Here is a 15,619-nt window from a genome sequence, read left to right as displayed (position 1 = left end):
TACACTGTCATACTCCATGGCAATGTGTTAGGCAGGAAGGAATGAAAAAATCTCTAAAAGCTGCTTCTATTCAACCACACAAACATAGTTGCTAACCAAAAATGTGATGGCATTCAGTTTGTGCTAAGGCGGCTGTGAGGCAGTGTGTGTTTTCTAGCCCGGTGGGACTCATTTATCCAAAGTTCCTTTGAACTACCTCATCTGCTAACAGCAAGGTCCAGCAGATGGCATTATGTTACAAGGAAACATTACCCTGGTGCCGGTTGCCTTCCCCTCAGGTCTGTGAGTTCAGAGGGGAGTCTCCACCTTCTCTGTGCTTGGGAATAACCTTACCTTCTTCTTGCTCCTGTGGTTTCTCCAAGCCTAGCATACACTTATTATATTTCAGCTGGGTGGAAGTATGGAGAAACAAAGCCGGAAAGCTTTATGTGGCTTTTATCCTCATTCCTCATATCTTCTGTTTCAAAATGCCTTAGCCTCCCTGTGTTCCCTGGGGCTAGAATAATCTTGATGTCAGCATTGGCACTGTATACAACAGGCTGACAATAACTGTTGAGTCTCCTGGTGTGCTGTAGTCTGTCTTTTCTAGGAGACAGACACTAGAGCTAGGGTAAATTCAGTGCTCAAATACCTCTTAATTTAGACATCAGTGAGACATAAAAGGTTTAAGCACAGGTATGTGAATGCAGTTGTCTATAACTCAGTGAGAAATAGTCCAGAATAGCAGACCCAGACTCTGGGAGTTTCCAGACCTGTCAAATGATGAGAGCTGGGGGTGCAGGTACAGAAGCGCCCCAGAACTGTCGCACTGCTAGCTCTAGTTCTCAGTCCATCCTCAGCTGCCTTTCCCTCCTTATTCCCAATTCCCTGCTGTTCCAGCTCTTATTTGTCTTCAGGACTTCTGCATGGTTGGCTTTGTGCCTGAGATTAGAAATCATACCATGCAGCTGGAGCAAAGCCCTGCTGTGTCCCAGGCTACAGTGGAGGTTACAGCAGCTCAGTCCGTGCTCTTGTGCGCTGCTGAGTCGTGCTGTGCTGTTGTGCCCAAACACAAGACACTGGATTTACTGCTGTGAAAAGCTGATGATAACTCCTTATGGGAATATAACAGAAGATCGGCGAGAAGGATTGTAAACACACTCAAGTGACTTGCAGCTGGGGCGAAGAAACACACATATATCATACTAATTGTTGTTTAGTCTTGTGTGCTTGACAAGTAGAACCTCTGTGTTTAGATAACATAGGCCTGCAATAAAGGCACCCTATCAAACATGCTTCAAATTTCTGCCCTGCCGTGGGAAAGATCAAAGCACAATGAATAAACTGCACCTGTGTGAATCCCTGATATACCCGTGAAAACAGCAGGTGTGGTAATTTGCTCGGAAGGACTGAGATCTGTGGTGTCTGCCTCCCTATTTGTGTGCCTCTGCCTGGGTGTCTCTTCAGAGATCCCCCGGGCTGAGAGGTAACAGAAATAAATTTATTCTTTGCATTTTGTCCATGTTTTTTGTGGTTGTTCCTGAGCCCTGCCTGTGTCAGCTCACACACTCCTGTGACCCAGTAGTTTGGGGCTATACACAAGCCCAAGGGTCTGCTAGTTGAGATTTAATGCCCTCATCTTTATTACAGACCTGCTGACCCTGAAGCATCTAGCTGCCTAGAAACTGTAGCCAGGTAAAATCAATGAGGATCAGGCATCAACGAAGAACTGGAATAAGCAGAACTGCTTAAAAAGGAAGATACTTGACTGTAATCAATCCATTCATCTGTGGAAAATGTATAGAAGCAATAAGATAAGTTAATTCTGGTTCACTAAATAGAGTGTCTCAGCCTCTGCTTTGCTTGGCACCCTGTGAGGTTGTATGCACAGCTGTATTAATGCATTTATATGTTTAAGAGCCCTTATTCAGTATATCACTAACTGTTCCCTGTTTAATTGCTGGAACGGTGCCTTTTCTGTGTATGAGATTCTGGCTTTTGATAAATACTCTTTCTGACATGAGGAGGAGTTCATCTATCACTCTATTGCTCTCAAAAGAGCTGGCATTTCAATACCTTTTTCTTTGTACCTTTATTAAACAGACACAATCTGATCTGTATTTAATGATTTTTGTGTGTGTGTGAAGAAGCATTACTACTGTGCCGTAAGAAATCTGGAGAACCTTCGTTCGTTATGGAGTATGCACTTGACAGTGATCTTAGGAACATGGACTGTGCAGAAGCTAGCCAGACATTTTAAGGAAGAAGTCCCATTTTATGCTCGGCAGCAAGGGCAGAGCATTAAGCATTTCGTGCCACCTGCTGGCAAACACCGCAAATTACAGCTTCCCAAGAGCAGGGCCGGGGTCCGCTCTTTGCTGGGATGCGTAGTTCGGGTGCCCGGGGTGATGGAGAAATCCTGACAGGGCAGGTCCAGGAGGATGTGCTGACACAGGGGCTGTGCAGGGCCGCTCGCACCCGGCAGCACTCACATCCCATAGACCTTATTCGCTCTGGTGTCTGCACTGTACTCTGATTCCTTGTAGGCCCACAGTCATGTCAGTGTGGTGGTCTTTGTTCTGGTGTTGCAAGGGGTCAGGGCTTACTCACTTGGGCTGTACAGGCTGTGGAGGGGTGTTTGCCTTCTCCTGTTTTTCACGTTTCCCTTTTGAGACTCTGCATCTCTCTCAGCCAGGATTTATAACAAGCTGAAGGAGGCCACCTCTTTTCAAAATCTGTGCAATGTATTGTATTTATATGTCACAGATCAGCATCTGAAACAGATAAATAAACACGGATGTATTATTAGCAAGTACTTGATATGCTAGGACTTGGTCCAGAACCCACTGAAACTGGAATTTTTCCTTAGGCATTTAAAGAAAACAGTTGTGCAGACAAAAAAACAAAACAAAACACAACATTAAGTCTAACATCTACTTAGTGTCTGTGATTTGTTCTATCATGGAACTATTTCCGAACTGATTAACAAGTTCCCAAATCAACAGGAAAAACGTAGAGGGTTGCTAATGAAACCTCCTTCCCCCCTCTCCAAGCTGTGACCAGGTAACAAACACAGCCCTCTGCTTTGCAGCCCTCTTACTAGAAGGACAGAGTCATAGGAACTCATCAGAGAAAACTTTTGACATTTCTTTGCCTCTTTTTTCTTCTTAAAGTAAATGTCTGGCAAAGACATAAGGTCATGATTGATTACAAGGGGATAGGTACCAAGTGCCGTGGAGAGAGGATCCATGAGCCAGGATTGTACCAAGTAGCATTTCCAAAGATTATAGCAAAATGGTTTTTAAAAAATCCTCAGATAATCTCCTGGCACGTCTCACATTCTGACTTGTGACTGACTGGACTGAGCTTTGAGTAGCACCAAAAGACAAAATTCAGCTTTGCAGGGTATAAGGAAAGGCAATGTCAGAGGAAGGGTACCAGGTTTCTACTTAAATTAAATGTATAATATATGTGCCAGTGGACAGGTAGCAGAAGTTCTGGTACAGTGAAGGGCCAAATTACTCCTTTTTTTTAAGAAGGAATTATGTACACATAATTTTGTCCCACATTATATTCCTCCCTCCTACACACACATGGACACACACATACGTAATCTAATGCTCACTAACCTCTTGGTCCCTCAATTAGATATCACTAGCTGGGATTAACATCTGTGCATCCTTCTCTTTCCCACTAGGCTGCACCAGAGCTCCCATCTTCCCTGAAATACTTCTTAGTCTTTGAACACTGTAGGTAGGCGGGATCACGGTTAGCCAGAGTCTTTCTCCTTCTTTACTTTCACTGTCTCTTAGCTGACACAAAGAAGCTGGTGGCAAAGAGAAGATGAGAGAGAAGACCAAAATTGTCAGCAATTCACTTTGTTCTTTACCTTGTTCTTCAGCTTATCTCTTGCCTTCCTTTCCATCTTGTATTTCTCACTCCCATTTGCTTATAGGCACCTAAGTGGCTAATGCTGAATGTCTGGTCACACTGAGAGACAGTGCTGAAGGTCAGGGTCAGTCCTGGGGTTGCCCACAATAGAGCAGTTATCTGTGCTAGAGCCACATATGTAGCTTTGTGCTCCTTGCTCCTGCCTGTATCACAGCAGGATATTATTTCAACAAAACTCTGTAGGCCAGCAGGAACAGGGGAAAAAAGTCCTTATTCTCTGAAGTTTTTGCTTCATAAGCTCTCTGGGGCCAGGACTATCTTTTTTGTTGCCTGGCTGGGGGGAAGTGGCCTCAATTTCTCAAGGCATCTTTATGCATTAAGAACGAGCAAATACTGGACGTTGGTGACCTCACAGCTATGGGCAGACACAGGCAGCAGGTATTCACCTCACGTGACAAGCATGAAACATGTCCTCTGGCTTCAATGTACAAATCCTTGGCAGGAGGTGGCTAACAGTGAACAAATCCTAGGAAATTAATGTTTCAGGTTGAATTTAACCTAATGACTGCTGGAGAAATTCAGCGAAGTTAGTAAACATTCAAACTTGAGCAACAGGTGATTATCTTCATGATGCATCTCACTAGCCATTTTATATCTGTTTTATAGCTCTCTAGCTTTCTAATTTCACTCATTAGAGCAAAACAAAATGTCTGACTCTGCTCTGAGCAGAGTTTTCTAAGAGGAGCTGCTAACTGGATGGGAACAATAAAGCAGCTTGCCTATTTCCAGCACTTTCTGAAAATGTAGGCCATTTCAAAGCCCATCATGCTTGAGTGAACCAGGCCGCAACTCATTGCATAAACTCTTGTGCTGTAGCCATGTGGAATGAGATGATGGTAAGAGGCTATATTAACCCAAGTGAATCTGTGAATACATGATCAAAGCATTCCAGATTAAACTGGCTGCCAACTTCAATGCTTTCCGGTGCTGTTCCCAGTGTGTTAGAGCGATGGAGGAGTTGCCCCATGGCGATGCCAGCCCAGCCCACAGGGGAGACTGTGAAAGTGGCTCCTGGCCCAGGGCCTGGCAGCTGAGGAGAAATGGCTGGTGCTCTGGTGAGCAGCACCTGTGGCCTTGAGTCATGCAGGAAGGGCTGACACAGGCTGGGGTGGCGGTGGTCTGCCAGTGGTCTGTGGTCTGCCCCCCTGCAGCCCTGGACATGCCCAAGATGGAGGGAAGGCTCACTGCAGGTCGCAGTGGGGTAAGTTTGTTTTTGTGCTCTCTCCTGAACGCAGCCTGGCATTGGGGGGAAAACAGAGCTGAGGAAAATTCAGGAAGGAGGGCTGGGCCCAGTGATGTCCCCCTTCCACAGCCCCCTCCAGCTTGGCTGGAGAATGAGGGCCTCTGAGTGAGGTGCAGGGTGCCCCGTGCCTGAGGGGCACTGCAGCCCGGCTGTGCAGCAGAGTGGGCTGGGGGGCCCCCGGAGGTCCCGGGGAGCCCCCCTCCCACACACAGGTCAGGGACCTGGTGTGCAAGTCAGGTGAGCCGCAGGGCAGCCTCTGGCCATGGGGACCCCTGCGCTATGGCTCTGCAGAGGCTGAATGGCCACAGGTACTGGGACATGAGTATTTGTGCCACAGTACAGGTCACACAAAAGGCTCAGCCTCACGGTGGGGAGAAGTGGTGGGCAGTGAAGGAAAGCTGGTGGGGTTGGCGGGGCAGGTACAGCCGTGTGGGGCACAGCCCCAGTGCCTGTGGGCAGCAGCGGCTGGGGCTGAGAGGACCTGGTGCCAGAGCGGCCGTTGAAACTCCATGGTGCCCAGCGGCAGTTGGTGTCCAGCACCAGTGCTCCTGTCACCTGCGTCTGGAAGGTTCTCTACAGTTGTCAGCTGTTGCAGCAGTTGGTGGTTACTCATCTAGCACGGCACCTGCGCTCCACATGTAATGGTAACTAAACCCTCCTACCATTCCCAGCCTGGTCCAGCCCACACCAGCCTTGCTGGGAAGGCCAGAGTTTGTCCCCAAACCTGTGGGCTTGAGGGAGTTTTGTGGCTGTGTGGGACCCAGCCAGGCACCACTGTGGGGTGGAAGCTGCTGTGGACATGGGTGGTGTTACACAGCTACATGGTGCTAGTTCAAAATCCACTGAGAAATCATTGCTGGCTCAGGAGGGCCCTGTGCCTCCCACTATTGGAGACTTGGGGAGGGGAGATATTCAAGAAAGTGTCACCACGTACATGGCCCCCTCTCCAATTATTGCTGGGCCTCTCCTTTTGGCCACCATCAGAGACAGGGACTGGGTTAGAAGGACCCTTTGCACACATTGCAGGTAATTAGCTCTGTAGCATGACTGGCACAAGGCAGTAAACTGCATGCAGTAGAATGGTGCATTTGACGAGGTAATTATTTAGCTCTTGTAAACATTCATGAGCACCACTGAGTTGTAAGTATATAATGTTTGATGCCTCCCCTGCCTCCACCACACACACTTCTGCCATACAGATTAATAGAAATCTCTGTGCCGAAGTCATAGCCTTGCTTAAAGAGCAAGTGAGAGGAAGCTCAGCTACAAGAGGGCAGAAGGGCTGGGGGAGATAGAAAAGATACAAAAAACAGAACTCATAGCCTTTGGAAGTAGGGCAGAAGGACGATTTAGGTTTTGACTCGCGGGCTGTTTTCCATTATGATTTACATACACCGTTTATGTTCAGTTCCTGAAGGCGGGATTGCTATCAGCAAAGGATGATGCCTTTAGTGGCTGAATAACCTGAATATTAACACTTGCTTCCCAAAAAACAGCCCCTCACCTAAACAGTTTGCCCATAATTTGAGAAATTGAGAGAACTGTTACAACAGCGAACTAACACCAAGATATTTTTCCATTATAGTAGCTCTCCAAACTGCTCTCTCCCTGAACATTACAGCATTTTTGATAGCCTGAGTGCAGTCCACCTGTTGCAAAAGGGAAGAAACTATGTATTAATATGTTAAACCACAAAGCAGATCTAGTGACTTGTGTCATATCTCTGTTTTGTAACATAAGCCATAAAGCCCTAAAGATTTTATAGACCTGTGGGACCCTTCCATGTAGAATTGGTGCTGAAACAGGGTGCTTAACCAAGCAGATGCTGCGTCTTAAGAGGCTTCTGATGTAACAAGTGAAAGGCACTTTGGCTATACATTAGATCCAGTCCAAATGAAAACAGTCTATGCCACACTAGCCGCAGTCATGCCTGTTTGCAGGATATCCATGTTTTCTCAGGGATAGCCTTGGAATTCCCCCTGAATTGTTGCTATATGACAAGAAACATTATAACCAAATTAAGATGCCAAGCCAAAGTTTTACAAGTGAAAAACTAATTAGAAATAAATCTTCCTATAAATTCATGATTGCAATATTCATATGCACATTTTTATCAAAATGAAGGCAAATTATTTGAATTTTAGTATTTTCGTAAGTTCTTTTAAGACTCTTTGCTGTCAGTCTCTGAAGACAGGGCACTGGTGAGTCACAGTCATCAAATTTAGATCGTAAGATCACTTCAGATTAAGAATATATGTATACATTAATTAGAAGTAAGAAGGGAACCTGTGCTGCTTATTTCTGAAATCTGAGTCTCTGCTTTGCAGTCAGTTAGCTTTAAGATGGAAGAAGAAAGGAGGATATTTTTATGATTTATTTTTAGTGTGTAAACGAGGACATTTTAAGATATATGAACATAGTCATTCTTTTTAAACTTGCATTGAGGACCTTGAGATCCATGACACAAGTGGTTGTCTCTTAAACTCAAGGACTAACAAAAGTACACAACTTCAGTCACTGCTGTACAATAAGATGTGTACTGCCGGAACTGTGAGGTACAATACATTTTTCATCAGCGTGATTTGCTGCTATTTACAGTCAACAAAATGCTGGAACTGAGACTCCTTAGTTCTTCCAGTGCTGATAGATAAGGTCAGTCTACTGGTTGCTTTGCACTGCAGAGTTAGGACTGAAGATGTTATTAGTTTATGTAAAACTTGCATTAATGCAGTCTCCCATCATACATTCGTGTTTTTATTCTAGATTCACCACACTCATGCACCTAAGCTTTTGGTTTTTTAATTCTGAGGGACAGCATGGAGAACTGATGCCCAAATTTTCTGGCCAAACAAGAAACAGAATGTCTTCCAAAGGCAAAGGAGGAGATGAAAGTGCTCAAGATGACTGAAAAATTGGTGCATGCAGACATGCCTGGATCAGAGTCCTAGGACTAGCAGGCATAATTCATGTGCAGTGTGTGCTGCACATACATACATGCATGTCCTGGAGTGCTCCTGAACTGCCCTGGGGAGAAGGTGGCTTTGAGTGTGCTGCCACTAACAGATATTTTACTAGACCTGCCACTGCTCCTTCACAGTTCCCAGGAATGAAGGTACCAGGTTATAGGAGGTTATAGGCCGAAATAGTTGTTCCGGTGAGTCACACCAAGCTCACAGGCCACAAGTTTAGCACCATCAGCACAGTGAAAATTTTTCAGAGATGAAGGTTACATTCCCTGCTTTCCCAGTTGCAGACCGTGAAGGGATCTTGGCACCCCTGTGATGAACATAGCAAAAAATATACCCTCTGCATTGTTCAGTGGTAGTGGCAGTGCTGGTGTGCTCGTTTGTGTCTGCTGGCAAGAGAAAAGAAACTGCTTGAACGGTGCTGATACCCACAAAGCTTTTGGGCACCTGCAAGAAGAATGGGGCAGCTCGCACCTCTCCAAGCCACCTTGACAGTCTGTGAACTCAGGAAACTTGCCTAGAACAAGGACACAATGGTTCAGATTTGCAAAGCAAATTTTGTTTGCATTTTTGTGCTTTCGGTGGGATTTGTTTGGAAGTGACAGCTAACTAGAGGGTCTTTAAATGGCACCTAGGACTCAGTTTTTGCAACTTTCTGTTTCTTAAGATGTGTCAGCAATTAATATCCTTAGCATTTTTCTTTCTGTTTAGGGATATTTCAGAAACTCCTCCATTGCTGGAAAGATAATAGTAAATTAATCACTCCAGAGAAACCATTCCTTTGATTGCACAGCATAAGATGAATATTTAATGGACCAGCACTAAGGGCTAATGAAAAGAGTGCAAAGGCTCACGCAAAGGTCTCCCAGCAGGAGACCTTCTGGGGCAGGAGACCTGTCCTGGCTTCATCATATTTCAATGCTGGATGTAGATAGAATCCCTAAAACAAGGCGTGAAAAACACAAAATAAAAAGTCATGAAAGAAAAAAAATAAAAAAAAAAAGGATTTACATTCTGCTTTTACAGAATATCTCACTCATCCTATATGTGTAATCAATTATTCAAATAATTTGTTGACAATTGATATAATTATTTCTAATTATTCTTGATTAGACTCCTGGAATTACATTATTACATCTAGATGTGTGCATCATCATGCAGGAGGTACAGCCTAGATGAGGAGGAAATGTCATTTTGTGTTTCAATTTATTCATTTTTACTAGTTAAAAGGACTCAGGAAAGTTAATTTACATGATCCTAAACAGAGGCTCACTGAACTCATCTTTATTATATTTATTTTTGTAAGTTAAGTAGTAGCATGTCTTCAGTTGTGGAGGTCAGAATTCACTGTGTTTTTTGATATTCAGGAAGGCCAAGATGCATCTTAGAGTTGTGTGACTGACATGCAAATAATCTGAGTGTTTATGTTTACTTTCTACAAAATCAAGTCTCTAGTGCTAAGATAACTAGGTTATTCCTAGAAAAACATTGGAATAGGATCAGTTAATTCAAAATGTATTTGTTTTTAATCCATCTCAGAGTCTTTGCCTTTCTCATGATACAAATTTAAGTTTCTTGCTTCCTCTACTGTAAATTCAACTATGTATTTGTTGTTGTTAAGCATTTTACAATTACACTTGTGCTTAGAAGATCTTGATAAGTATTGAATAAGCCACAACAAAGCTACTGGGTCTAATTCTGCTAAAGCTGAGAGTATTGTAAGCTAGGAATGATTGCTGAAGTCAAATAATTCTGCAAGCAAAGTACAAAATTGATCCTAAGGTCTTTGATCAAGCCAATTTTTATTAGAAACGTGCACTGATTTTAATGGCGTTGTATCTAAGATTACATCTTCTTCCATGACGGAATGCCACTCCTAAACAAAATAGGCCCTGTCCACCAGCAGTTTGCACTATTGGGCAAATTTCTACTGAAGTGAGCAGGAACTCACTGCCAGTTTAGTTCAAGATTGGAATTATCTCACAACAAATTATTATTGGAGAAAAATCCTACTGGTTAGATAAGTGTTAGTTCATACTTAAATCACAAATGTACTTCTGTTTTCTAATTGATTTATTTTGAGTTAACTAGGAAAAAAAATCACTCTTTCCATGAATTTTGAAATATATAATCACATTTTAATTTATATCAACTTCTATTTTAAGTGTGTCAGGCTGTATAAAGGAAGCCCTTCAGAAAAGAGATGGAGATAGATGAGACCTACTGAAACTCCTTCAGCGATCTCTTTCCTCCGGAAGCCTTGCCAATGTGTACAACTGCATGGTCAGAGTAGCTCATCTGTCTAAACAGAATACATTAAATCAAACATAATGCTTTTCTGAAGACAGAAGCCAGTACTACATCTGCTCTGATGCTCGAGTATCAGCAATTGGACAGTGAAGAAGACTTTTCTAGTGGAAGTTTCAACATGCTAGAAGATGTTGGCATGACCTCTGCTGAGAGGGGAAAGTTCTCAACAGATTTTAATGCTCAGAGTAATGAAAAGCACTCTCTCCAAAGATGCCTCTCACAAACTCATGCTGACCGAGAAGACTCAGCATCAGTTTCAGGAATTGCCGATCTTCTTGAGGTTACTGATGAACCCCAAGCACCGATTTTAAAACATGATCTAGAGATACCACCTGAAGCCAAAATCACATCAATACCACTTTCTTCTTTCCCAACCAAAATGCAGCAACTGATGTTAGCCAGAGCTAAAAATGTCTCTGAAGTAAAGCAAGCTACAGAAATACAAACTGTAAATTACATATGGCCAGTAATAAAGACAGAAGAGGCTTCCAGCAGCCCCTTGTGGTACAATTTTCCAAAGTCTTTAGTACCAACTAGTCCAAACTTAACAAGACACTGTTCTAGTCCTGATGTAGTAATTGAAAATGTGAACTGTTCCCAAATAATGCCAATGAAACAGCTTTCACAAGAAGAGTTAGACAGAAATACTAGGAAATCTTATCCTCTTATTGTAAAGTCATCTAACAGTGTTGTTTCAGGAATTCTAAAATCATTGACTGATATCAATAGTAAAGATTATAAGAATACCTTACTACTTTCATCTGTCAGTCCTATTAGAGAGCAACTGGAAATTCCTCTCTTTAAGGGAAATGCTGTAGCGATATATAAGGGGCAAATCTACCTTTTGTATTTAATGAGGCGTGAAGCTCTGTCACCAGAAATGGAAATATGTGGCCATGATACATTGCTTAGGGAGACCACACTTTGGCTCATTACCTGTAGTGCTATCCGTGATGTAACGACAGAAGTTCCACATCCACTGCTGTCAAAACAGTATATTGTAAAACAGAACAAAAAAGGTCTTACAACCCTTCCTACCCTCACGCACCAAGATAAAACTTCAAACGCAACACATTCCTCTTCACACCGGATGACTACCATCTCTCAGCCCAAGCAGTGCTCCCCTTCTACTGAGAAAAGACAACAGGTAGTAACCTATGACGATCAGTTTAATGTCTGTGTAGAGACAGTAAATTGCTTTTCTCTTAGATATAGCTGAATGTAAATTGCATTATTCAGCATATTTATAACAGGACAAATGCTGTGAGTAAACCAAAGTAAGTCTTGCAGGTCTTTAAGACTTTACCATTTAAAATGAAAACATAATTAAATAGTGCTGAGAAAAAAAAACACAACATCTTGACATGTATCAAGATTTTTTTAGTATTTGAAGAGAATGAAAGCACTGCACCTAGTAGGAGCAGCCTGTTGCTATTTAGAGAATAGGAGGGCTTAATTTGGTATAATGACAAAATATTTCCCAAGGGAGAAGGTGCAAAGTCCCTCCTGAATTAAATTCTTGCAAACCCACATTCTTGAAGTAGAGGAGAATGCTGGAGTAACCTGTGAAGTTAAATTGGGGTGGGAGGAAAATGGCTATCCAACACTCCCTTCCAGATAGTCAAGTTCTACTCTTTCTTGTTTCAGTTCCTCAACAAGGCTGCATTTTCATCCAAAGAAGGCTCGCAAAAAAGACATGAGAGAGAGGCACATTGGGAAAAAGATAATGAACTAAGAAAGAAATTTGGTATTGTTAAAGGTGTAAGAGTTCATCTCAAGAGGATAAGTCTCCCTGAACTTCCTGAGGATTCTGGCAAAGCTTTTGCACATAAAGGGAGGGTAACCAGCAGGACAAAGAAATGGAAAAAAGTTTCAAAGGCACTTAACCGTCCATACACTAATACAAAGTACGCCTCGCCTTGAAGTGTTCATTACACATCATGACTACGTTTTTCAAAATTTTTGAGTGTTTAAGCCTCCTGTTCTAAACCATTTTCTGTTTGAGAACCTTGCAAAGTTTATAAGAATTTGTATAGTGCTGATATTTTTTGTATCAGGGCTATCAGCAGAGTTAGGAAACTCTGTTGACAGTCCTGTGTCATCAGTGATATTTCTGCACATGACAGCTAAAAGTTTAAGAGTGTGGTCACATAAATGACTACAACTTAATAAGGACTTGAGTTTGATTTTTCAGCTTTTAAAGCATTCTTTCCACAAGCCCAGTTTTATTTTCTACAAAACTGCTGGACACAGGATATGGAGTAAAAGCAGACATCCTGCCAGCGACAAATTTCCCTCCAGTCAGGTTTGGAGAGAGGCTGTGCCAAAGATCAGTGCAAAATGGGTGCCTTGCATTAAATACTCTGAAGCTTCTCCACTCTACCCATATGGACTCACTACGTAGCACAGTGATCCATGCCTTTCAAGACGAGTGAAGTTTTCCTCACCACTGTTACTTCTAAAATGCCAGGATCTCTTTTCTTTCGGTTCTGGCAAAAACTGCAGACAGAATACAGCTACTGCCGGAGACATTTCCAAGTCTGTATTCTGGTTGCCATTCATACAACTGCAACTGAAAGAAGAAAAAGTGTCTGCTGACCTGTAACTGGTAGCAATGGTTTGCAATCTGGCTGTGCCAATGCATGTCTCATAGGCAGAAACAGGATGCTTTTCATACTTGTGCTAGATTCTTTATGCTTTGGACATGTTGTCATTCACTTTTAGTTAAGGTACTAGGAGCTCAAGCTACATATTTTTAGTCATTGCCCTGCTTTTGCAAAAGTGTTGCCCTGTGGCTTTGTTTAGAAGTATCATTTGACAGTTTTGCCAAGTGTTATCAGAGTCTCTTGGAACAGGTATCTGCTTTCTCTGATCCCTGAGATTTTTAAACTCCTGGTTGCAATAGGCCTCTTGTATCCATTTTGTATTTTTCTACAATAAGGCTCTTAAGATTGTTTCACTAGCCAGACTCGACATGGGATTTCTGGCAGCCTCTATAATTTCAATATACTTTTGTTCAAGTTCTTATTCTGGAGATAAATTAGTAATCAATAATAAATTAGTATTTCTCCTAGATCTGCCTCTTATCTCTTGTTCAGCCTGTAGCATTAAACTTCCACTTCTCACAACTGAATTGCAAACCAGCATCACCTGACCTTTCCAAGATCTCTGAGAACGGTCTACTTTTGCTGTCCCTGAATGGGAACACCATTGATGTACCCTCAGGATTCATGAAAATATGCTATGTATTTTGTGAAATATTTCAAGGCCAGGTAGAACAAAACTTTCCAAAGAATATGCTGAAAGAGCACAGGTTTGAACTAATTTTTTTTTTTTTTAATCTACATTATTATTTGTCAACACGTGTCCCAAAAATTAAATAGGTTCAAATCCCTAATGAAATATTACATGTTTGAATTTATTTTATACCTGTTCTACACAGATGCTTTCACTTGCTAGACTGCTATTGAGAACTTTGAGTTACCAAGAGTGTTATTAGTAGTTCTTATTAACCTTAATTGTTATTGTGACTGCCTTTTCAATATTTTCTGCTGCTGTGCCTTTTTCTTTGCAGGTAACTTTCACTTCTTTACATTCTATCATCTCCTGCAGAATTTGTGTTCTTTGCTGTTAGCGTTTTTCAAGTAATAAAAATATGCTATATCATCTTCAAATTCCTGTTGCTTATTTCTGTTTTTCTCTGGTTTGTGTTCCTTTCATGAAAATTAAGTTTATATAGAGGTTATGACAGTGCAATTAACTTACGATTTCTGAGTCTTGCTGAAGGATCCTTCAAATGCAAGTGTCCCTCGCTAAAGGGAACATGTGTACAAAATGTTTTGTTTTATATGTAAGACAATATTTACAAGAAGGGTACTAGCTGATATCAGAGTAAGTAGAATATCTAGAAAAATAGATAAGCATGATATTCCAAAGATGAATGCAAAGTAAGAACAATTAGTAAGGATATAATTAAAACATATTACCTAGACAATCCAATATATGAAAAATAGTTAGTTTTCAAAGATGAAAGAGATTGATGGTGCAAGAGGAACATGGTAAGTTTCTCGGTATTTGTAAGTTTCACAGTATTTCCAGAGGGAAAGACAATGACAGATACTGCAAACTGCGGAAGCTGGAGATGGAGGAGTTAGAATTACAGTATATCATGAATGCCACATACAAATGACTATCCAGAAATTATAATGCAACACAAAACCAATACTTAAATTGTTGACCCAATTGTGGTATCCAGTCCAATTATTAATTTTAGTGGCTGCTGGTATGTTTCATCAAAATCCTTGGGCTCGGCCACATTTCCAAAATATATAGGAGCTGATGGCAAATGTGGTCATTAACCTTTTTTGGGAACTCTAACAAGCACCCAGGGGGCAAGGGTCGTTCACATGCTCATTCACATGATGATAAAGCTGAAAATAGTGACATAAAAAAAAAAAAAAAAAGAAAGAAAGAAAAAAATTTAAGACTGTGAAGCGTTTTTTTTCTGTTGGAGAGGTTTGAAATACTGTTCTGATTATGCCTCATTCTCTATGGTGATGACATTTAAAACATGCACAGCGTCTAATAAACAAGAAGACCTGAAAGTTTGGTGGGGGAGAAGATAGACCTGAAGAGCTATCTGATAATGTGTTAGAATCTGCTGTCATATAAGAAAAGGCTTCAGACAAGAGCAACCAGGTGAAAATCTACTGCCTGTGTTACAGACTGAAAGACTCAACCTTTGCCTCTGGCGAACACATTGTATAAATCTATGAAATTGCCACATATATTTTGTTGACTTAAAAACCTGTTTAGGCTTTGACAAAGTAAGTTCCCTTCCAACCACGGTAGTCAGATTATTTGTTTCTGGAACTATATAACACCGTCTGCTGAAATCTAGTCTGACTTTCCCAGGGATTTAGAGAGAAGCAGCGTTAGCAGACATGCTAGTAATTTGAATACAGATAATTCCCTTCTGCATTTCCCATTAACATCAATTATTCTAATCAACCCTCTTTGTACATCTCCTTTGTGCACTGAAACTACAGAAGTCAAGAAGCACAGGCGTCCTGACTTCAGATGATGGGATCCAAGTTAGAATGGAGGAAATCCAGGAAAGGGGGTTTCCTGCTAACAGGAAAGGTCATCTTTTTCAGAATTGGGTTTCGGT

The 15,619-nt window shown here is 41.8% G+C and overlaps 1 protein-coding gene across 2 annotated transcripts; it reads left to right on the top strand.

Annotated features, from left to right (window-relative positions):
• Positions 1–4,961: 4,961 nt before the first annotated feature.
• Positions 4,962–14,078, top strand: LOC106145847 (ligand-dependent nuclear receptor-interacting factor 1-like). Of its 2 annotated transcripts, none has more exons than XM_065057845.1 (3): positions 4,962–5,131; positions 10,305–11,596; positions 12,097–14,078. In XM_065057845.1, exons 2-3 carry the CDS (start codon positions 10,511–10,513, stop codon positions 12,370–12,372), a joined length of 1,362 nt encoding a protein of 453 aa, XP_064913917.1. In that variant the 5' UTR covers positions 4,962–5,131; positions 10,305–10,510; the 3' UTR covers positions 12,373–14,078. The 2 variants fall into 2 exon arrangements, with proteins under 2 accessions (XP_064913917.1, XP_064913915.1); XM_065057843.1 differs by lacking the exon at positions 4,962–5,131 and adding an exon at positions 5,273–5,817.
• The last annotated feature ends 1,541 nt before the right edge of the window (positions 14,079–15,619 follow it).

This window comes from Columba livia, chromosome 3 (assembly GCF_036013475.1).
Source record: "Columba livia isolate bColLiv1 breed racing homer chromosome 3, bColLiv1.pat.W.v2, whole genome shotgun sequence".
Taxonomy (NCBI): Eukaryota; Metazoa; Chordata; class Aves; order Columbiformes; family Columbidae; genus Columba; species Columba livia.
This window is presented reverse-complemented; position numbering and strand designations above follow the sequence as displayed.